The 23,052-nt window shown below is 46.6% G+C and overlaps 1 protein-coding gene across 6 annotated transcripts in view; it reads left to right on the top strand.

The window, feature by feature from the left end:
• The window catches only part of PITPNM2 (phosphatidylinositol transfer protein membrane associated 2), a 212,667-nt gene that overhangs the window by 143,289 nt on the left and 46,326 nt on the right, over positions 1-23,052 (top strand). For all 6 annotated transcript variants that reach the window (XM_069081722.1, XM_069081724.1, XM_069081725.1 and 3 more), the window contains 3 exons: positions 5,890-6,123; positions 13,328-13,639; positions 16,110-16,205. In XM_069081722.1, the coding sequence (XP_068937823.1) occupies positions 5,890-6,123; positions 13,328-13,639; positions 16,110-16,205 (642 nt within the window). The remainder of the gene's footprint in view (positions 1-5,889; positions 6,124-13,327; positions 13,640-16,109; positions 16,206-23,052) is intronic.

Raw genomic sequence — 23,052 nt, 5'->3', positions numbered from 1 at the left:
CTCCCCTGCCTCCCCTACCCACCCATTCCCCAATACAAGCAACCAAAGAGGTCTGTGGAGTGAAGGAGACTCCAGACTGCAGGCCAGGGGTCTCTCTCCAGCTAAATATGCTCCTGGTGCTACAAAAGTCTTCTCAGGTGAAAGGGGTTTTTTAGTTAACTTTTAGCCTGTGGCGTGGTAATAACAGGAGGAGGAGGAGAAGAAGGAGGAGGAGGAAGAGGAATGGTAATGGTGATTAGTAGTAGTAGTAGTAGTGGTGGTGGTGGTGTTAGTGGTAGTCGTGATAGTAGCAGTAGTCATGATAGTAGCAGCAGTCATGATAGTGGTAGTAGTCATGATAGTAGTCATAGTAATAACTGCCATTTATATGCTTAAATCCTTTAAGATTTATACATAGTGTTTTCCATAAATTATCTTGCTACTCACACCTTTGTGAGGTAAATAATGTTATTAACCCTGTTTACACAAATGAGAAAACTGAAGCCAGACAGATGGCGTAATGTGCCCAGGGTCACACAGTTAGCAAGTATCTGAAGACACAGTTTGAACTCAGGTCTTCCTGACTGCTTAACTGCCTCGAGAAGGGTAGAAAGAGCAGTAGGAATAGAGTTAGTTAACTTTGGCTTCAGAAACTGCCTCTGATGTTTACTCCCTGTGCAGCCTAGGTCAGGCCATCTCACTGGGCCTCAGTTTCTTGATCTGAAAAGTGAGAGGGTTGTCCTATGTGACTTCTGAGGTCTCTCCCAACTCTAAATCTATGATAGCAGGATCCAGAAGTCCCTTTACCTTGCCAGGCCTCAGTTTCCTTATCTGTTAAATGAAGGGGATGGCCAGATGGCCTCTGAGGCCCCTCACAGGCTTAGATCTTGGATCCCAGAATCTCCCCAAAGTGGGACTTGGCTGTGAGATGAGCTAATGCCAGCTTAGGTTGGATGGATGGACTTGCCTTGGAGACACAGGGGAGGTAACAATCCCACAATGCTCGTTCCAGAGTCCTGGCACCATATGTTCAGTGGGGACATTGGCAAACTGTCAGGTCTCTGGAGGATGTGCCCTCTTGAATATTTCCAAAGGGCAGAAGAGGAAAAGTTCAGTAAAAGGAAATCTATTCCCTTAATTCTCCATGCCTAGAGAAAGCCTAAGCTAGTGGCCTATGTCCCAAAAGCCCAACTCTCACTACCTCTCACCAGTAACAGCTGTTTGCTTTAAGACTAAACAGGTGTCTTATCACCCCACCTAAAGTCCCTTTCCAGAGGCATTTGGCAGAGAGGCAGCATGGGATGGAGGAAGAAAAAGGCCTCAGACCTGGGAAACAGAAGGCCTGGATTCACTTCTCGGCTTTGTCACTGTGTGGCCTTGGGCAGGCCACCTCATCTCTGTGCCTCTCCAGACCTGAGGAGTCAGATCAGGCTAAATCTGTGCCACCTCTTTGATCTCTGTGTCTTTGTCCCCTTGCCCTGGGCACAGCCTGGCTCGCAGGAAGCAGGGTCTGTGAGCAGAGCTCTGGGCATCCAGGTTCTTAGGCCAGGCACTGTGTTCCCTGAGCTCCCCACCACCCAAAAGGTTCTCTCGAGTTGGGCAAGGGAAGGGAAGACTGCAGGTTAGCGCATTAGTAATAATGAGAGCTGATAGCTCTGTAGGCCCTTAAAGCTGGCTGAGTGTCAGCTCATTTGAGACTCACAAAAAAATCATTGTTTGGTCATTTCAGCCATGTCTGACTCTTTGTGACCCCATTTTGGGGTTTACTTGGCAAAGATCCTAGAGTGGTTTGCCATTTCTTTCTCCAGCTCATTTTACAGATGAGGAAACTGAGGCAAACAGGGTGAAGTGACTTGCCCAGGGTCACCGAGCTAGAAAGTGTCTGAGGCTGGATTTGAACTCAGGTCTTCCCCACTCCAGGCCCAACATTCTATCCACTGAGCCACTTACCTGCCAACAACATTGCCCAGTAACTTTTACAATTACTATTATCCCATTGTGCAGATGAGAAAAATGGAGGCATAGAGATGTTAAATTCTTTGCCGAGAGTCATACACCTAGTCCTTATCACAGATAGGATCTCCTTGACATTAAGTCAGGAAGTGCTGTCCACTGAAGTGCTGCCCTTCTTGGCTGGGGTATTGACCATCTCTCCCCTCCCTTAACTGTAAACTGGTGAAATTTGTCATTGATGGTCTTCCTGCCCTGGCTCTGACCCCCTGTCCTACATTCCATTCTGGCGAGATGGGCCTGTGGCCTGCAGGGATCCACCACAACCCCAGCCCGCAAGCCTGGGTGTCTGTGCGGCCGGCTAAGCGGGCCCTTTCCCAGGTCACGATATGTGTCAAGCAGGCGTCTCAGAAAGAGACCAGGAGGGGGAGAGCTGCCCTGTGCCCACAGACACAGTGATGGTGATGGTGGCCAACTGGGCTTTTCTACTTTATTATTCTTGATTTTCTGGTCTGCTTTTTCCCTTGTACCATGACTACCATGGGAATGTTCTGCATGGCTGCACGTGTACAATCTCTATCGAATTGCTTGCATTCTCGAGAAGAGGGGAGGAGAGGGAAGGGAGGGAGCAAATCTGTAACTCAAAGTTTTTACAAAGGGATGTTAAAAACGTTTGCATACACGTACTTGAGGGAAAAGAGATAAAAACTGATCGTAAAAAAAAAGTGAACATTTACACGCTTACTATGGGCTGGGCACTTTACACCCATCACCTCATTTCAGTCACAACAACCTTGAGGGTTAGGTGCTATTATTATCCCCATTTCACAGAGGAGGAAACTGAGGCAAACAGGGTGAAGTGACTTGACCAGGGTCACACAGCTAGTAAGTGTCTGAGGCACGATTTGAACCCTGGTCTTCCTGACTCTAGTTCTGTGATGCTTTATCCATTGGGCCACCTAGCTGCCCCAAAAGGAAAGAGCCTTTAGGAGTCTACATTCTGCTGGAGAGGGATTCAACATAGACGCAACTAAGTATACACAAAACAATACAGTGTAACTTACAGGTGTCAAGAATGCCAATAAGTGAATAAGGGAGGATTCGAATCTAGGTCTCCCCGAGTACCCCCGAGAACTCTTATCTGCTGATCTGTGTCTGTCCTTATACCGGCCTGCTGCTGCATGGCTCCCGACCTATACTTTGAAGGGAATTAGGAATTTGAAAGCTCCCATTTTTGTAGGGCTTTAAGGATGGCAAGAGAGCATCACAACAGCCCTGTGTGGTAAATGCTTTTATTAGCCCCATTTAATAAATGAGGAAACTGAGGCTCATAGAGTTTAGTGACTTGCCCAGATTCGAGGTGGGATTTGAATCTAGGTCTCCCCAGGTCCAAGTCCAGGCTTTTGTCTACTTTGTCCAGCTTAGAACAAGTGCTTTCCAGACATGAGGGCAAAGCCACAGAGGTGGGAGATGGGGAACATCTCAAAGACCATTTTCCTGAAATATGTGTGTCCTTTTCCTCCACATCCCCGAGTTTTGGCTCTTATAGGAGGAAAACCTATAATGGAAAGAGTACTGACTAGACTAGGCTAGAAGTCAGTCCTGGGTTCGAGGTCTGGCTGGGCTGCTAATGAGCTGCATGATTCATCTGCTCTCTGAGCCATACCTACCCCTCCATAAAATAACAGGCTGGACTGGATGATCACTGAGGGCCTCCTGGCAGAGATACAATGCCCAGCCCTCTCCTTGGCCTTCAGGAATGGCAGGATGGGGCTGTCTCCTCCCCTGCTGGAAAGAACGGCTCCGTGGAGTCTCCGGGTGACGCCCTGGCCAACATGCCTGGGATTCTTCCGGTGACATTTCCCTCTAAGAGCCGGGCTTCCTCTGTCCAGTGCTCTCTGCCCGTGCTGCATCAGGGGTAGTTTGTTTCTATGCAGATACTCCCAGTCTGCAGGCTCCAGGGGGTGGGGTGGACAGTGAGTGTTCAGGGGTCCTGAGCCATGCCAGGAGATAGCAGGAGAGATGTCTGAAACCCTCCTGAGAAGCGGGGAGATCCCTCTTGGCTGCAAGCCCTTCCCACATTCTGGGAGCCTCCTGAAATGTCTGCTTCAGAACCAGTGAGGCCCGAAGAAGAGCAGAGAGATGATCGGGAGTTGGAGAATTAGGGAGTGAGTGGCAGGGCTTTGAGATGATTTTTCAGAGGACCTCCTGAAAAGCAGTGAGGTCAGAAAAGAGAAGTGGGGGCCGCTATTCCTCCTTTGTGGAATGAGGACTCAGACAGCATGGCCTTCTGACGTCCCTTTCAGCTGCAGATCTGTTCAGCTGGGTAAAAAGCATGGAAAGATAGCCCCGGCCCAGTGCCTGGCACCTCACCGGGTGCCTGATCAGTGCTTGTTGTCCACGTGTCTGACCATGTCAGGAGCTCATCTGATGTGACCTCACTTCCCTGGGCCTCTCATCTACAGATGGAGAGGAATGGATTAGGTGATGTTTCCGGTCCCTCCAGCTCTAAATCCCATGATCCTGCCCCGCCTAGGATACAGAGAAGTGACACAGTCAGCCAACAAGCATTTGTTTGTTACATAATGGTCCCTGTCCTCAGTGAGCTCACACTCTAGTGAGATATAGGATGTGTATAATAAGCAGATAGAAAGTAAATAAGAGATATTGCCTTTGCTCTGAAAGGCCATGCTGTATAGTTGGAAGGAAGGAATGAAGGAGGAAGCAAGGAAGGAGGGGGCAGGGAGGGAAAAGATGGGAGGGGAGAGAGAGGGAAGGACCAAGAAAGGAAGGAAGAAGCAAGGAAGGAATGAGGAGGGAAAGGAAGAAGGAAAGAAGGAAGGAAGGAAGGGGGAGGGAGGGAAGGAAGGAAGAAGGAAGGAAGGGAAGGAGGGAGGAAGGAAGGAATGGGGAAGGAAAGGAAGAAGTAATGAGGAGGGAAAGGAGGGAGGAGGGAAGGAGGGAGGGAGGGAAGAAGGAAGGAAGGGAAGGAGGGAGGAAGGAAGGAATGGGGAGGGAAAGGAGGAAGGAAGGAAAGAAGGGAAGGAAGGAATGGGGAGAGAGGAAGGAAGGAAGGAAGGAAGGAAGGAAGGAAGGAAGGAAATAAGCATTTATTAAGACAATCCTCCGTGTTAGACACTATGTTATATAGATTTTACAAGCATTACCTCATTTAATCCTTACAACAACTCTGAAAAGTGCCAGTATTATTCCCCGTTTTTGCTGTTGTAGTTCAGTCATTTCTGACTCTTCATGACCTCATTTGGGGTTTTCATGGCACAGATGCTGGAGTGCTTTGCCATTTCCTTTTCCAGCTCATTTTATAGCTGAGGAAACTGAGGCAAGCAGAGTGAAGTGATTTGCCCAGGGTCACACAGCTAGGAAGTGTCTGAGGCTGGATTTGAACTCAGGTCTGCCTGACTCCAGGCCCAACACTATTTACTATGCCACCTAGCTGCATAATTTTACAGATCCCCATTTTATAGATGAGAAAACAGAGGCAGATAGGTTAAGTGACTTGCTTAGGGTCATACAGCCATCAGAGGCCAGATTTCAACCTCTGACTTCAGCACTCTGTCTGCTCCTTCCCCTAGCTGTGGGGAAAACTACAAGATATCCCATTATCTAGTTAGGAAACTGGGTATCTCCCCCCTCTTCCTTCTTCTTGCTTTCCCAAATTCAGGAACATGTTGGTGGCTTGAAAAGTTCTACAGAACTTGAATTAGAGGGAGTGGGTTTGGATCATAGCTTGGGCATTGGATCGTAGTTAGTAAGACCTTGGTTCAAATCCAGCCTCAGACATTTACTAGCTGTGTGACCCTGGGCAAGTCCCTTCACCCTGTTTGCCTCAGTTTCCTCATCTGTCAGATGAAGGCAGTTAACCATCAGTGTTCCTTCAAGCTCTGGATCTTGTATTGTGACCTTTTGTTAGAAAAAATGACCCTCATGTCCTGTCCTCAGATCCCATCGATATCGTCAAAGACCCCATCCCGCCCAATGAGTACAAGTTGGAGGAGGACCCTCGGCTCTTTCGGTCAGTCAAGACGAAGAGGGGTCCGCTATCCGAGGACTGGATCGAGGAGTGCCTCCGCCACCCCAGCCACTTGCCCATCATGTGCGCATACAAGCTGTGTAAGGTGGAGTTTCGATACTGGGGCATGCAGTCCAAGATCGAGAGGTTCATTCACGATGTTGGTGAGTACTCCTAGACTGGCCTTTCCGGAGAGGGCTTGTAAGGGGATGGAGGCAGGGAGTGGATATTCCAGGGACATAGATCTCAGTCCAAAGTGAGCAATGACTTCTGCCTGCAGAGCTGTCCTACAGGAGACAGGACCACCTTCCAGGACACTGTGAACTCTGTGCTCACAGATACTCTGGTCAAGGCTGGGCCAACCAGGATGAGAACCCTCAACCAGTTTCGTAAAATGGGGTTCACATCCTCCATTTATAGCAGAGTAGGAGTGTGATCAGGGCTACAGAGCACTTGGCCAACTTTGAAACTCTGCATAAATTATTATCATTAGCTCTTAGTGTTATGAATTAGTGATTACCACTATACACATTAAGATTGGTAGACTAGGTTCCTCAGAGCAATTCTGTGATAGAGATTATTTTCCTTATTGTTCACTGCTTTCAGTCATACCTGACTCTCTGTGACCCCATTTGGGATATACAAGACTTAAGTATGTTTAAGTAACAAGTTCTCAAAATTGGATTAAGGATTTTACATATAACATTGCATTGATAATTGTAAAGAAAGTGAAATTATTTTCCTGTTCTCCAGCGCATTTTACAGATGAGGAAACTGAGGCAAACAGGTTTAAATGACTTGCCCAGGTCACACAATAAAGTGTATGAGGCCAGATTTGAATTCAGAAAGTTTCCTCAGAGCATTTCTGTGATACAGATTATTTCTCTTACTAGACTGTAACCTCCTTGAGGACAAGAAACATGTCTTATTTATCGTTGTGCCTCCCGGAAGCTAACAGAATGAATACACTACATGGTGGTTACTTCATCAATTAAAACAACAACTCATTATTTATTTATTTATTTATTTATTTTTATTTAAAAAAAAATTTTTTTTTTGCTTTTTTGGAGGGGGGAGGACAGGGCAAATGGGGTTAAGTGACTTGCCCAAGTTCACACAGCTAGTAAGTGTTAAGTGTCTGAGGTTGGATTTGAACTCAGGTCCTCTTGACTCTGGGGCTGGTGCTCTATTCACTACGCCACCTAGCCGCTCCTGATTTATTTATTTTTGGCATTCTTTTCTTTTTAAATTTTGAGTTCCAAATTCTCTCCCTTCCTCTCCACTTCTCCCATACCCACTGAGAAAGTAAGCAACATGATAGCAATTATGCATATGAAATCATAAAAAACATTTCCATATTAGCCATATTTTAAAAAAAAAAAAAGAAAAATAAAGTGAGAAAATCATGCTTCAATTTGCACTTAGAGTTCATCAGTTCTCTCTCTGATGATGGGTAGCATTTTTTCATCATGAATCCTCTGGAATTGTCTTGGATGACTGTATTGATTAGAGTAGCCAAGTCTTTCACGGTTGATCATCATAACATTTTTGTTACTGTGCACAATGACTTCCCAATTCCTTGCCTTGGTTCATATGGTTCATATAGGTCTTCCCATGTTTTTCTGACACCACTTCCCTGGTCATTTCTTACAATGCAATAGTATTTCAAAACAATCATATATCACAATTTGTTGAGCTATTCCCCCATTGATGGGCATCCTCTCAGTTTCCAATTCTTTGCTACCACAAAGGGAGCTGCTATAAATATTTTTGTACACATAGGTTCTTTTCCTTTTTCTTTGATCTCTTTGGTGTATAGACCTAATTAGCATGCTGGGTCAAAGAGTATGCACAATTTGATAGCCTTTTGGGCATAATTCCAAATTACTATCCAGAATGGTTAGACCAGTTCACAACTCTACCAGCAGTGTATTAGTATACCTATTTTCCCACATCCCTACCAGCATTTGTCATTTCTGATATATGCTTCCAAGGTGGTGGTATCCTTGGAGAGGTTGAGTCACTGCTCTCCTGGTTAGCATGCAGGTCTTTCCCCAGGAAGGGCCCCTGCTTCTCTGCAGCCACAAGCACTAGTGGTCCTCTGTGCCTTAGAATTAAGATTGAGGACTGCTATGGGCAATAGAGTTGCCAATCAGTGCCAGCTATACCCAGTGCCAGCAAAGGACCACTGTCATCTCTTTGGGAACAATTGTCTGCCCCCCTTACCATCTCTAGGCTGAGAGCTCCTGAAGCCGCCACCACTTCCACTGTTGTGGCCTCCTCCAAGGTCCACAGCTGGCTCTGGCACTAAATGTGCTGCCCTCTAGACAGTCTCCTGCCAACATCCTACATTTTCTTAGGCTGGATGAATGTCTTCCTCTGGCCTTTTTTTTTGGCTTTACCACCCCAAAATTTGATCTGAAGTGTTATTTTGAACCTGTTTAGAAGGGAATGTTAAGAAAGTTCCCCTGGTTTGATGCTTGTAATCCACCATCTTGACCCCACCCACTTCATAAATTTTTGATGGATGAATGAATGCTGTGGAGGGCTTTCCTGCGTTGTACAGGAGCTTGGACTAGGTGTGCTGTGAGGTCACTTCTTGCCCTTTGACCCCATATTTGTTACTGATGAAAGGCCTTACTCTCAGGGTCAAGAAATCTAATTTGCTAGCGTAAGATATGGGGGGAGGAGAGGTAGAGAACTGAGGGCATCAGAGTGCAGATTGAAGCATATTTTCTTCTCTCTCTTTTTTGGAACACAGCTAATGCAGAAATTTGCTTTGCATGATTATATACATTTGTAATGAATTTTCTTTCTTGTTACCTTCTCGGTGAGTGGAGAAGGGGGAGGGAGAGAATTTAGAAGGGAAAATAAATAAGTAAAATTGAATCTAAAGAGGATGCAGGAATTACCGAGTGGAAGCTCATCTGAAGAAGATCTGAGGGTTTCAGACCCCAAGCTCTGCTCAGTCTGCTGAGTCAGCAGTAAGAAGTAGCAGCCAAGATAGCTAATGTCACCTTTCCCTGCGTTATCAGCAAAATGACAAGCCGGAGAGTTCTGTTCAGTTGAAAGGGCTGCATTTTAGGAAGGACTTGAATAAATGAGAGCTCGTCCAGAGAAGCACAGCCTTGAGATGCCATGAGGGCTGTTTGAAGGAACTGGGGGTGTTTAACCTTGATCAGAGACCATTTAGAGGCAACATTACAAGAAATGTTTGATGGGCAGCCTTTTAGAGGAGAGATTAGTCTTGTTCTCTGCGCCCCAAGGGCGAAACCAGGAGCTGTGTGTCAAAGTAGTGAAAAGGGCAAACCTCATGAAAGCTGTCCAAAAGCCAGTGGATCCATTGGTGTAGAGACTGAGGAAGGCAAGGTATCAGCTCTCAAGGCATGAGCCTGTCAATCAGTCAGCCAACAAGCCTTCAACTCTGTGCCAGGTACTGGGGCCGAGCAGACTAGGGGTGGGGTGCACTCACTTCCAAAGATGAGATAATCCCACCAGCTGGAGAGTCACAGTTGGGCTTCTGTGAGGTGATTCCTTATCCTTGGTTTGATCATTGAAGGCATCCCCAAGGTGTGAACACTTTGATCTGGCTGATTGAGGCCAATGGGGTCTGATGAGGCTGGTGGGTGAGGATGGTTCCTTGCAGGTCTAAGTTGAACAGTGACTAGAGGGTATATATTGTTCAGTCTTCAACCCAAGTCAGCCAGAAAGATACTCAGTCTTGAAGGTCATGCCATCCATCCCCCAGCCTCCAGGCAAGAAGACATTGAGACTCTGTAGGAGACAGCACAGCCCTTTGAAAAGAATGATGAATTTGGATGCTGAGGACCTGAGTTCACACCCAGTCCTGCCATACCCTGTCTTTGTGATCTTGGGCAAGTCACTGTGACCTCTCTGGGTCTCAGTTTCCTCCCCTGTGAAATGAAGGGGTTGGACAAGACTAGAGGTGGTTCCTTCCAGCTCTAGAACTAGCAGCCTGTGTAGAAGATTCCAGGCTGATCCTCACACAGTGGTACCTGTGGAAGGAGCCCTGCTCCCACCAACAGAGTCCTGGGTTCTGGTCTCAGCTCTGCCTCTTACTAGCAGTGGGACTTTGGGTGATCAAGTGCCTTTCTCAGCCGCTGTTTGTTCATTGGAAATAATAATGAGTCACCAGCATTAACATGATGACTACATAGTCCATGATCATGTTTGATCCTTAAAACCAACTTTGTCTCTTATTCTAGATAGTCAATAATCAACAAAATATGTACTAAGGGCTTTCTTTGTGCTAAGTGCTAGGGGTACAAATAGGAAAAAAGAAAGACTATCCCTGCCCTCAGGGGGCTTACAGTGTATGTGGGGAAGAAAGCTGAAGTGGCCAGGATGGGGTGGGGTAGGGAGGTATCCAGCCCAGGCACAAAGTGAAGAAATAACAGAATCCAAAATGTATGCTGCAGGACAAGTCCAAGAAATAAGCTCTGGTGCTTCTCACTCTTTCCTGTAAGGATGGATCAATTGACGTCCAACCTCAGTCCATCAGGTTCTTGTCCTCTGTCTCCCTGTTCTTGTTCTATCCTTGGTGAAGATGGAGGACAGTTAATGACGAATGTAAGCTCCTTGACAGTGGGAATAGTCTTTCTTTTTCCTATTTGTATCCTGAGGGTCTGGCTCATAATAGGCCCCTCAAAGTTACTTTTTGAATCACATCAGATTAATCCCTGTTCTAGTTCTGGGCCTAAAACCAAGTACGGAGGGCAGACACAAATTGCAGAGAAGTAGATTTTGGCCACAAGGATATGAGGACAAACTTCCTGAGGTTGAATCATCCAAAAGTTGTGTGGGCTACCATTTGAAATAGTGAGTTCCCCGTCACTGGAGAGTTTCCAGCAAATAACCACTTACTGGCGGTGTGTGCCTGTGCAGCCTGGTGGGTTGGACTTCATGACCTTCTAGGCCATCTGGGTTGGATTAGGACCTAAATGGTCCCTTCCAACTTTGAGATTTAGGTATTCTGTCTTACACACCAAGTCAGTTTTTAATTACTGGAAAAATAGCTTCACACATACACACACACCACACAGGAGCATTTGTCTACATGGTGATAAATTTCCCCATCCTCAGTCTGACCTTATTAGTCATTTGCTAGTAAGCAGTTCCAACACCCAAGTATTTCTGTCTGCACGGGCTGGCTGACCTCAGCTTTGTGGTCTCCTCCGTTCCTTTGGTGAGTCAGGTTCCAGGCCTCCAATTATAGGCCTGTGGTGTGAGGTGCCTGGGGACACAGGGCTAGTTCGTCTGTCTCTCTCTTGCCCGAGCATGTTGCTGACGAAACATAAAGCATGGTGTTGGAAACAAACCCCTGAGGTTGGGACCTCTACTCAAGCCTTCCTATCTAGTCACGTATGTGCCTGGGAGAGCATTTTAAAAAGTTAGATGGACAATACAAATTGGAAGGTATTTTTCATGGAACTAATAGTAACGTTATTTGAAGTCCACAAATATGCAGAGCCTCTGATGACCCCTTGGGGTGTAATGGTGAGCTGGTGACATCTATCACCAGGGCAGTTGGTCAGGTAGGGCCCCCTAACCTGGAGTTCTAGGCCCAGCAGTGGATTATAAATCTGTCATGTAAGGACTAGTCCAAGGTCACAGAGCTAAAAATATTAAGGACAGTACAAGATTCATTCCATCCCATCCAGTACTCTTATATTTATTTGTTTTTGTTGCTGTTTAATCATTTCAGTTGTGTCTGACTCTTCGTGACCCTATTTGGGGTTTTCTTGGCAAAAATACTGGAGTGGCTTGCCATTTCCTTCTCTAACTCATTTTACAGATGAGTAAACTGAGGCAAGCAGGGTGAAATGACTTGTCCACGGTCACCTGGCTAGTAAGTGTCTGAAGTCAAATTTGAATTCAGGTCTTCCTGACTCCAGGCCCAGGCACTCTATCCAACTGCCCCACCTTGCTGCACTTAGTTATTAATCCCCTACTATCAGCTCTGGGGATACAAAGACACAAAGTGAGAGCTGCCTGCCTTTGAGGACTTGTTTCTTGTGAAAAATTCTTTCAAAAAATCAGTATTCTGAATTTAGAACGGAAACTTTCAAAAACAAATGTTAAAAATTGTTTTTATATTTACTTAGGGAAGAATAAAATACTAAATAGATAATTTTTTCTTAAACTTTTCATTTTGTTTTTTGGAGGGGGGGAAGGCAAGGCAATTGGACTTAAGTGACTTGCCCAAGGTCACACAGCTAGTTAAGTGTCAAGTGTCTCAGCTAGTAAGTGTTAAGTGTCTGAGATAAATTTGAACTCAGGTCCTCCTGACTCCAAGGCCAATGCTCTATTCACTGCGCCACCTAGCTGCCCCAATAGATAATTTTTTTAAAAAATAATTATTCAGAAACTTAACATCAAAAAAGGAGCATTTTCATAAAATGTCAGAAGGTGAAAAGAGAATTCTTCATGAAACCTTGAATTTCAGTTTGATCCTGCTTGCTTTAAAAATAGTAATAATAATAATAATTCTCCCTGTTACTTCCATTACTGTCATACTTGTCTATACTAAAAAGCTTACATTTTCCTGAAGGGATAAACCATATAAACAGCTAAGGCTGTGCATGAGTTTTTTTAGTGAATAAAAAATGAATTTATTAAGCACTTGCTATATGCTAGGGACTGATGTTACAAATACAAAAGCAAAGATAGACTTTACCTTTTATTTTTGTTTTTTTAATTTTTGCTTTTTTAAATTATTTTTATTATATTTTTTTTTATTTTTGCCTTTTGTTTTTGCAACACACTCAGTCAATAAGCATTTATTGAGCACCTACTGTGTGCCAGGCACCCTTCCCTCATGTTCTGTCCTTACTCTGTGAGCCACCTATTGTACCAGACATTAAAAGTATACATTTGGGGTGGCTAGGTGGTGCAGTGAATAGAGCACTGGCCCTGGAGTCAGGAGGACCTGAGTTCAAATCTGGCTTCAGACACTTAACACAAAACTGGCTGTGTGACCTTGGGCAAGTCACTTAACCTCAATTGCCCCTCCCAAAAGGTATACATTTTATTTTGAGGAGGGATGGAGTCCTATGAGAACTTGGAAGATCAGAAGAGATTTCTGTAGGAGGTGGTACTTGATCTAAGCCTTGTAAAACAGCAGCAGAATCATAAGGAGCAGGCCAGGGTCAAGAATCCTGGCCATGTTTTCTCTCACTGTCAGAACACTAACTGGCCCACTGCCTGATTTCTCTTGGTCTAGGGGTACTCTGCTCATGGGCCAAGTTACAGAAGTTGGGGTTGAGAAAGGAGGTAAGGCTTGGTCTCCCCAGCCTGGGTCCCATGGACTCATCACTGACCCAATCCCTCTTTGGTCCCTTGGCCCAGGTCTTCGGAAGGTGATGGTGAGGGCCCACCGACAGGCCTGGTGCTGGCAGGATGAATGGTACGGGCTGACCATCGAGGACATCCGGGAGCTAGAGAAAGAGGCACAGCTGATGCTATCCCGTAAGATGGCCCAGTACATGGACAGTGAAGGGCACGGGCCCCCGGAGCCCCCCAGTGAGGTGAAGGAAGAGGATAATTCCTTGAGGGAAGTCCCTGAGCCTCCCAGCAACAACGGGGAGGCCCTCAAGGGGAGAGGCCTAACGAAGCAGTGGTCCACATCCTCCAAGTCTTCCCGGTCATCCAAACGAGGAGGTGAGAGAGCCAGGCAGAGACCCCTCCCTGCCCAGATCCCCCAACGATACCCACCCTCTGAATGCTGGGCATCTAGGGCTCCAGCCACCCTTTTGTAATGTAATAAACATGTTCCTGAAAAGCTGTGTGTAGATCAAAAAAAATTTTTTAAGATAACTCCTGTTGTTAAAATGTACAGGGGCACTCACTCATTAAAGGGCCCCCATAAAGGACCCTTTGTAGTGTTAAAAATTCCTCCCTCCCCAGGTTTCTCTGTTGCATAATTCTGGGTTTTTATGTCCTTTGGGACCTGAATTCTCAGTTTAATTTACCTAAAGTGGGGCTACACTTTGGGTTTTACTTTCCTGTTATTTCCAGGTTCCAAGGCAGTCTAGTATCAGCCATTGACTGAAACCATCAGGTCCTCTGGAGCCACCCTGTGTGCCCTCCCAAGAGTCTGGCATAGAACTGGCATAGAGTTCAGATTCTAGCTTTTCCCTTTACTCCCTGTAAAGACCTTGGGCTTCCCATCTCTTGGCCTCAGTTTTCTCCTCTGTAAAATGAGGCAGGTGGACCAAATGGCCTCTCATCCAAGGTCCCCACCAGTCCTCAATTCCCGAACTCTTTCCTCATTACAGACCCCCAAATTCAGGGTGCCAGGGTGGATTCTTTTTTTGTGTACAATGTGCTAATTCATGGGATGTCATAACATCCACAGGTCTCCACGGTTGGAGCTCCTCCCTAGCCCTGTGTACCACTTGCATGCTAGGGTCAAGCCAAATCAACAAGCATTTATTAAATGCCCACTGTATGCCAGGCACAATGCTAAGCACTGAGGATAGAAAGACAAAAACTACCCCTGCCCCCAAGGAGTTCACATTCTAGTGGAGTGGACAACATACAGACAGACACATGAAAAGGGTCTGTATGGGACAGAATGGAGATGATCTCCCAGGGCAGCACTGGCTTTAAGAGGGGTTGGGAAATGATCCAATTAGGATGAGCCAGCCAGAACAAAGCAGCTGTCTCAGGGTGCCCTTGACCTTGGCTCCAGCCTCCTGGGGGTGAGGAGAAGTGACCTGTGCTGGGCACTGCACAATCAGCTGACCTTGCGCCTCCAGCCTGTGCTGGCGAGGCTCCCTTCTCCTCCCCATTGGGCTCTCCAGGCTTCTGCTGCCTAGGATTCCAATCCTGGTCTGCTATGCTCCCACAGGGGCTGGGCAGGGGACCAAAGACCACAGAAAAGACATAATGAGCAGCCCGACTAGGCAGGTCACAGCGCTCCCTCCTCAAGGCAGCTAGGGAACCAAATTAGAACCCCCCACACACCGCTTGGGATCTGCTCCTACCTCCTGGGGGTAGACTGAGACAAGATTTCTCCATCCCCCTCCCCATCTGTGGGGCAGGACTTAGCAGGCTGGGCACAAGGGGAGAAGCGAAGCAGCTGCCAGTCTGTCCCCGTCCAAATCGTGCCCCCAGTCCTATCCAGTGGCCCCTGCCAGGAGTCTCTCCTCTTAGCCCAAATGCCATGGTCCTTGTTCCAGGATGGGTGTGCCAGCGCTCAGAACAGGAGAGCTCCACAGGTGTGTCCCTGGAGGAGACACTTTCATGAACTGAGTCCTGTTGGAAGCAGGTCAAGGAGAGTTGACAGTTTAAGAGAAGCAAGGGACCGAGGCTTCTGTGAAGTGAGGGATTCTTCCCTCATCTCTATTGCAAATCCATCCTTTGGGTTTATGAATGTGGCACACACACATGCCTGATTAATGTCTGTTGCCCAAGATAAGGATCAGGTAATTTCCAGGCAGGCTGTCTGGTCTGTTAATCAACAAACATCATTAATCATTTACCACATGCTAGGTGCCAGATTCTGTGCAAAGTCAAGCCCTGGGGATACAAGAAAGCCCAGAATGGTCCCTGCCCTCAAGAAGCAGACATTCTGATAGGGGAGGCCACATATGACTAACTAGATAATATAAGATGTCCTTAGAGTAGACTGAAGGAGGGGAAGGGAAGGCACAGGCAGCAGGAAGGTGGAATTTTAGCTGAGACCTGCAGAAAACCAGGAGGCTGAGACAAAGAGGGAGGACATTCTAGACCCGGGGAAAAGCCAATGCAGAGTCAGAGTCAGGAGGGAGTTACCTAACTGAAGAAAGCTAAATTAGGATTTATTGGTCCCCCCCTTTATTTTTCATTTTTCAAAGACACTCATATTCCAGTGAAGTAGAGTCCATTTCAGTCTGTGAAAACATAACCGGGATCACCTATACTCAGGTTCTCTGAAGGTCATCTGGTCCATTCCCCTGTATCTGTTCTAGAGTCCTCTGGTCACTCTCTGCCCTTTGGCTATTAATGGCACTCTTGTTCATTAAGTCCTGACGCCTAACCTCTTCCCTGAGGGAGAAGTAAGTGACCTCAGGATCCATCTCCCTATGGCAGGTACACAGTCCTCCTCAGTCCTGAGACTCGATATGTCTGGGGTTTTTCCTTCCAGGGAGCCCTTCTTGCCAAAGCATCTCGGAATGGAGAATGCAGAGCATAGCCAGGGACTCAGATGAAAGCTCAGATGACGAGTTCTTCGATGCTCACGGTAGGTGGCCTCTGGGTACCCTGGGGGAGGGCTAAGACGTCATGGGACAGAGCAGAGGGACTTCCAGGATTCCTCAGAGATCCTTGGAGCATAAACAGTGGGAAGATTTAGGCTGTGGGAGTTGCTGCCCCTATTCAAAGGCACAGGGTGGATTTCACTCAGTCAACAAGCATCTATCTCTTAGGTACCTACTGTGTGCAAGGTGCTGTCCAAGGTGCTCGAGAGAAAAAGATACAAAAATGAACCCATCCCTGCCTTTAAGGACTAGAAATCATGTCAGGGAAAACATACACGTGTAGGTGGTGGATACAAAATACAGTCCAAGTAAATGCAAAGTAACTCAGTGGGAAAGGCCAGTAGAAAGCGGTCCTTACACAGCTTTAGAGGAAGGTGTGGGTTCGGCACAGGGAGTGCATTCCAGGTTTGAAGGACAGTCTCTACATGGAGGTAAGAGATGAGATGTCTTGTGTGACAGCCTGGACATTGTAGCATACTTAAAGGACAGCTGGATGGCATAGTAGAGAGAACACTGAGCCTGGAGTCAGAAAGACTTGAGTTCAAATCCAGCCTCAGACACTTACTATGTGACTCTGGGCAAGTCACTTAACCCTGTTGGCCTCAGTTTCCTCATCTGTAAAATGAGCTAGAAAAGGAAATGGCAAACTACTCCCCAAATGAGGTCACAAAGAGTCAGACACAGTTGAACAACAATGACACTATGCTAAGTATTATTATTCCCATCTTACAGAGAAGGAAACTAAGACTCAGAGAGGGAAGGGAGCTAAGAGTCCCAGCTAGTTCAGAGCTAGGGAGGAAGAGGGGGTGGGGCAACATTGCCGGCCCCAGGTCAGCCCTGGTGCCCTGGTTCAAGATAAGCCAGTCACTTCCCAGGGATGTGGCCCCTCTCCCTGGAGGAGGAGAGGCCAGCTCCTTCCTGCCCTTACCCTTGACCTTTGGTTCCAGGAGTCAAGAGTGTGAGGCCAGAACTCTTAAGAAGGCCCAGTGCTGGAGAGGGCCCAGAGAAACTAAGCTGGGAAAGTAGGGACTCGTGGCCCTGAGGGCTAGTACTGATCCTTTATGGCTGTAAATCTGGAAGTTAGATTTCACCTGACCAATATGAAACCCAAAAGTCCCAAACAAGAGCCCTTTAGGGAATGAGGCTATTGTAAAGGCCAGGGGAGCCACCTCTAATGAAGAAGGGCATCATGGGAAACAGGAGCAAGGGGAAAGGCCTGCTGTGGGCCAGGTACCCAACCAAGCCCTTTTACAAATATTTGATCCTTCACAGCAGCCCTGGGAAGTAGGGGCTATTATTATCTCCAGTCGGTGAGTCGTTTCAATTGTGTCCAAATTCTCGTGACCCCATTTGGGGTTTTCTTGGTAGAGATACTGGAGCAATTTCCTTTTCCAGCTCATCTTTACAGGTGAGAAAATTGAAGTAAGCAGAGTAAAATGACTTGCCTAGGGTCACACAGATAGGAAGTATCAAACGTGGAATTTGAACTCAGATTTCCTGACTCAGGGTCCATCGCTCTATCCATTCCACCCTCTACATGCAGTGAACGGACTCTGAACTCGCTGCCAGGAGAGACCTGGGTTCAGATCCCCATTCCAACTCTTGCTAGTTGTATGACCCTGGGCAAGTTTCTTCCTCTCCCTGGGTCTCAGTTTTCCTATCTGCAGAATGATTTCTCTGGTCCCTTCCAGCTCTCTACAATAGATCCTATATACATACAATCCTATGATATATCTCATGAAGCTGTTGTGAGGAAAGCATTTTGTAAGCCTTACACTCTAAAAGTCAATCAGCAGGCCTTCATCTGGAAGTATGTTTTATGTGTCAAGCACTGCACTGGGTACTGGGGATGGAGGCAAGTGTGAAACATTTCCCTTTCTTGTGGGAGCTTATGTGCTGTCAGAGAAGACTCATATGCTGGGAAGAATCTAAAAGAAGTGAAGGGAATTTGGGGGGTGGGAGGCACCATATTAGCCTGGGGACATCAGAAAGAAGTTCTGCAATTCAATTGAACGGGAATTTATTGTGGATTCTCCCTGTGTGCTCAATCCTGAGGATACAAAGGCAAAAATTAACCATTTCCTGCCCTCTGGGAGTTGACAGTCTAATCCCTCCCTCTTCCACTTGATGGCCCTTGAAATGCTTGAAGGCAGCTGTCCAGCAGTCCTGAAGTGCTCCATTTCCCAGGCTCACCATCTCCAGCTCCTTGTTCACAGCTAAGTGTATATAAAATCTGTGCAGAGTAAGTAGTGACCCTAGCATGGGAGGGAGAACACCAACTGCAAGGGATCCAGAAATGTCTTGTGTAGAAGTTGACCCCAGAGCTGGACTTTGAAAGTTGATAAGGATATACTTACTAGCTGCGTGACCCTGGACAAGTCACTTCACCCTGTTTGCCTCAGTTTTCTCATCTGTAAAATGAGCTGGAGAAGGAAATGGCAAGCCACTCCAGTATCTCTGTCGAGAAAATCCCAAAGGGGGTCACAAAGAGTCAGACAGAACTAAGACAGCAAGGAAGGATTAGGTGAAGGAGGCAAGGCTTGTAAGCAGCCTGAGGGAAGGCATGGAGGCCAGAGAAGGGATGTTCTGAACAGCAACACAGCCCATTTGTCTGGACCTCAGAGTGCAGAAGAAGGCAGTGCCTGTTGGCAATGGGGCCGGAAAGATGGGTTGGACCCAGATGGTAAAATTCCAAGCAGAGGAGTGTTGGATTTTAAATCCCGGCTGGGATCCTCTCTGGCCCCTCTAGCTGCAGGCTCTGATTCCATTCAGGCACCTCCACAAGTCTGCTGCTAACCACTGTGCTGACATGATGTTTGCCAGGGCCCTGCCTGTGGCCTCCACATTGTCAGAGTCGGCTGACGAAGTCAGCAGGGGCCATCCCCAGCTGCTCTGTTCCCACTGCCTCTGCCTCTCCTTGCAGTTTATCAGATTTATTGGAACCAGATCCTCTCTGTTCCCAATCCAGAGTATCTTCACTAATGATTTTATTAGCATCCCAGACACCAAGAGAGGTGAGCAAGGGGCTTCTTTGACCCCGGGCTTCTCTGGCTTCAGTTCTGGCATCATCTCCCATTAGGGAATCAGTTTTTTTGTTTGTTTGGCTTTTTTTACATGTAGCTCTCAATTATTCATAGTCAGAGCTGGAAGGTGCTTTAAATACCTGTAAGTTAGACTTCAAGCCATCTTGTATAACCCATAGCTGAAAAATAATCCTCTATCTCACATGGGCATTCCAACCAGTGGTCATCTGGCTTCTTAAAGACTCCCAGATGATGGGGAGCTGCCCACTGCTTGGGACAACCCACACCCCTTTGGGATGGCTCTAATTGTTAGGAAGTATGTCCTCGCATCAAGTCTAATTCTGCCCCTGCCACCGCTGCCTCCTACTTCTGGTCCTGCCCAAGGGGACCAGCAGAACAAGTCCATTAGTCTGTCTTCCATGGGACAACTTTTCTAGTCCTTTACAGAGCTATTGTTTCTCATGCTGAGTCTTCTCTTCTCCTGCATAACTCAGGCCAGTTTCTTTAACTGATCCCGCTGGCCTGGACTCAAGGCCATTCATCCTCTGGGCCCACTCCAGCTTAACAGTTTCCTTCCTGAACTGTAACCCTCAGAATTAAGCACACTACTCCAATATCCAACAGAAATAAAACAATGGGGATTTGATGGATAGAGTCTTGGCCATCTCCCATCTCCTCTTTGGGACCAAGCTTCATTATAACTTTGCAGCAGGCAGTTTTCATTGTTTTATTTCTGTTTTTCTTTCTATTTACCCTGTGGTTATCATGTTTTCATGGTCATGCTCACTTCCTTCTGCATCAGTTCATATAAATCTTCCTATGCTTCTCTGTCTTTATAATTTTTTTTGGAGGGCAGTTGGGGTTAAGTGACTTGCCCAAAGTCACATGGCTAATGTGTCAAGTGTCTGAGGTCAGATTTAAACTCAGGTCCTCCTGACTCCAGGGCAGGTTCTCTATTCACTGTGCCACCTAGCCGCCCCTGTCTTACTCATATTAATCCTTTCCTGCAGAACAGTTGTATTTATTTAGTCATTCCATAATCAGGGGGTACCACTTTCCCCCCTCAGTCCAGTGCTTCCACAAAAATCAATCAGATATTTATTAAGCACCTTCTGTATGCCAAGCCCTATACCAGGCACTTGGGGATACAGATAGTAAAGAATGTTTTCCAGCAGCATGCATTCAGCACATTATTCCTAACCCCAAGGTACAGCCATCCTTTCTAACTTCTCAGATCAGCATCTCAATAATTTATTAGCTTAGTTTCATTGCAGGCCTAATGCATTTATTCAATAAGTTTTAATTTTTTAAAACACATTTATTATTTATTTTCAACATTCCTTTTTAAAAAAGATTTTGAATTCTTTCCTTCCTGCCTTTCCACCCATTGAGAAGACAAGCAATGTGATATCAGTTACAACGTGAAATTATGCAAAACATAGTTCCATATCAGTCATGTACAAGAGTCATCTATTCAGCATCTGCTGCTTATAGACAGCGCTGGGGGAAACCCACAGATCCATTGAGATCATGGAGCTTCTCATCTGATGAAGGGCGAGGGTGGGATATGAGACATCTGTCCAGCAGCCACAGGGCAGTCTAGAACAAAATGCGAGTGTGAGAGAACAGAGGGTCAGATCAAAGACTGTGGTCAAGTGCATCATGGGCTGGAGGGGCTATAAGCATTCCCCAATCAAAGATCCAAACTGAATCGAAGATCAAAGAAGGAATTGGAGATGGTAAGCCTGGGGAATGAAGCACTTCAGGACTGCTAGGCAGCTGCCTTCAAGGATCTCAAGGGCCATCATGTGGAAGAGGGAGGGATCAGCCTTGTTTGACTTGGTCGCCCTTCCCTGGAAATGAATAATTGAGAGTCCACAAAAACAATTCCTTCATTCAAGAGGTGGGGGAGGGCAGAGGCGGGGTCCCTCATGACCCAAGATCCTTTAGCAGAGCCTTGATGGCCATTCTGAGGCTCACATTCATCTTCTGGTTGGATTAGATGGCTTCTGATAGCTTAGATCCCCTCCTCCACCTCTGAGAATCTGTGAAAAAGAATTAAGACCGATCCATACATTTTCTCAAACAGGGATTCGTAACCTGGTTCCCCAGATGCCATGCCCCCTCCCCACAAAGACTCTATGGACAGATTTCAAATGGTCCCTGAATTTATGTGGGAAAAAACAATAACATCTGGGTTTCCATTGACCAAAATTTAATATTCCTTTCAATTATGATTTCTTTAAGCACAATTATGAAGTGGGGTCCATACATCTGGCCATAATACCCAAGGGGTCCACAACACCTGAAAGGTGAAAGACTTCAGTCTTGGCGCCCATTTACCAGGAAGAAATAAAGCCCATCATGGGGCAGCTAGGTGGAGCAGTGAATAGAGCACTGGCCCTGGAGTCAGGAGGACCTGAGTTCAAATTTGGCCTCAGACACTTAACACAAAAACTAGCTGTGTGACCTTGGGCAAGTCACAACCCCAATTGCCCTCCAAAAAGCAATAAAATAAAAATAAAAGCCCATCAATTGTTAACCATAAAAGCTAGCATTTTATATAATACTTTTAAGATTTGCAAAGCACTTTATAGTTATCTTGTTTTATCCTCACAACAATTTTGGGAAGTAGAAGCTATTATTATCCCCCATTATAGATGAGGAAGGTGAGGAAGACAGCAGTTAATAATTGTCTGAGGCTAGACTTGAACTTGGGTCTTCCTGTGTTTCTGGTGTAAGGAAGACTCATCTTCCTGAGTTCAATCCAGCCTCAAACACTCACTAGCTGGGTGACCCTGGGCAAATCACTTCACCCTGTTTGCCTCAGCTTCCTTATCTGTAAAACGAGCTGTGGAAGGAAATGGCAAACCAAAAGTGTCGGACGCAACTGAAATGACTGACTCCAGGCCCAGTGTTCTGTCCTCTGGGCCACCTTGTTGCCAGTTAGTCAGCATGTATCTGTTAAGGGCCTGCTATGTGCTGGGCACTGTTATAGGTTCTGGGGTACCTTCAGATGAAACAGTCCCCTGCCCCCTGAGATCTTACACTCTATCGACCATGAGGAATGTTCAGTCTTCAGCTTGGTTCCAGCAGAACTATATTAGCTGAACTAGAATCAGTCAATAAGCAGTCAGTGCCAAGCAATGTGCTGAACACTGGGAGCTTTGTAACCAAGGCCCTGGCACCACTGAACCTCAGCCCTGAATACGAGTAACGGCCCAGCTAAGAATGGAACATCGGCAGCTATGTATGGGCTAGCTTGGCAAGGCCAAGAAGACCAGGGGGCTGACCTCCAGAACCCACCCTTCCCGAGTGGATCCCATTACTCAGAACTAAGTGATGGCTCATGCCCCCAGCCCCACTGGGCAGCCTTGGTAAATCTGGCCCTTGACCTAGTCTCATTCTTGGGTGGGGTCACAGTGGAAGGAAAAACCCTCTGGTCAAAAGCCCCAGGCTAAAAGAGGCCCTGGAGGAGGAAGGATGATAGAAATCAGTGTCCCTGAGCACTTGCAGTGGCATCATTGGTAGCCACTCCCAAGAATGAATGAGGCAGCAAATGCTTCTCCACCACACCCATGTAGTAATGGGCCCATCTTCATAGCCTTGAACCTGAGAGCCAGAGTTTGTTACCAGAAAAGGAATGAGAGTATGTCTTTTTTTTTTAAGCAATTGGAGTTAAGTAACTTGCTCAAGGTTACACGGCCAGTTGTTTTTTGTGTGGGTGCCAAGTATCTGAGACCAGAACCGATCCCAGCGCTTACTGTGCCACCTGGCCGCCCCCATGAAAGTACATTTCCTTCTCCCT

This window comes from Petaurus breviceps, unplaced genomic scaffold (assembly GCF_028583685.1).
Source record: "Petaurus breviceps papuanus isolate PSGF00001 unplaced genomic scaffold, PetGlider_PUasm1.0 99, whole genome shotgun sequence".
NCBI classification, from domain to species: Eukaryota; Metazoa; Chordata; class Mammalia; order Diprotodontia; family Petauridae; genus Petaurus; species Petaurus breviceps.
Note: the sequence above shows the minus strand (reverse complement) of the source record. Positions and strands in the feature narration are given on the sequence as shown.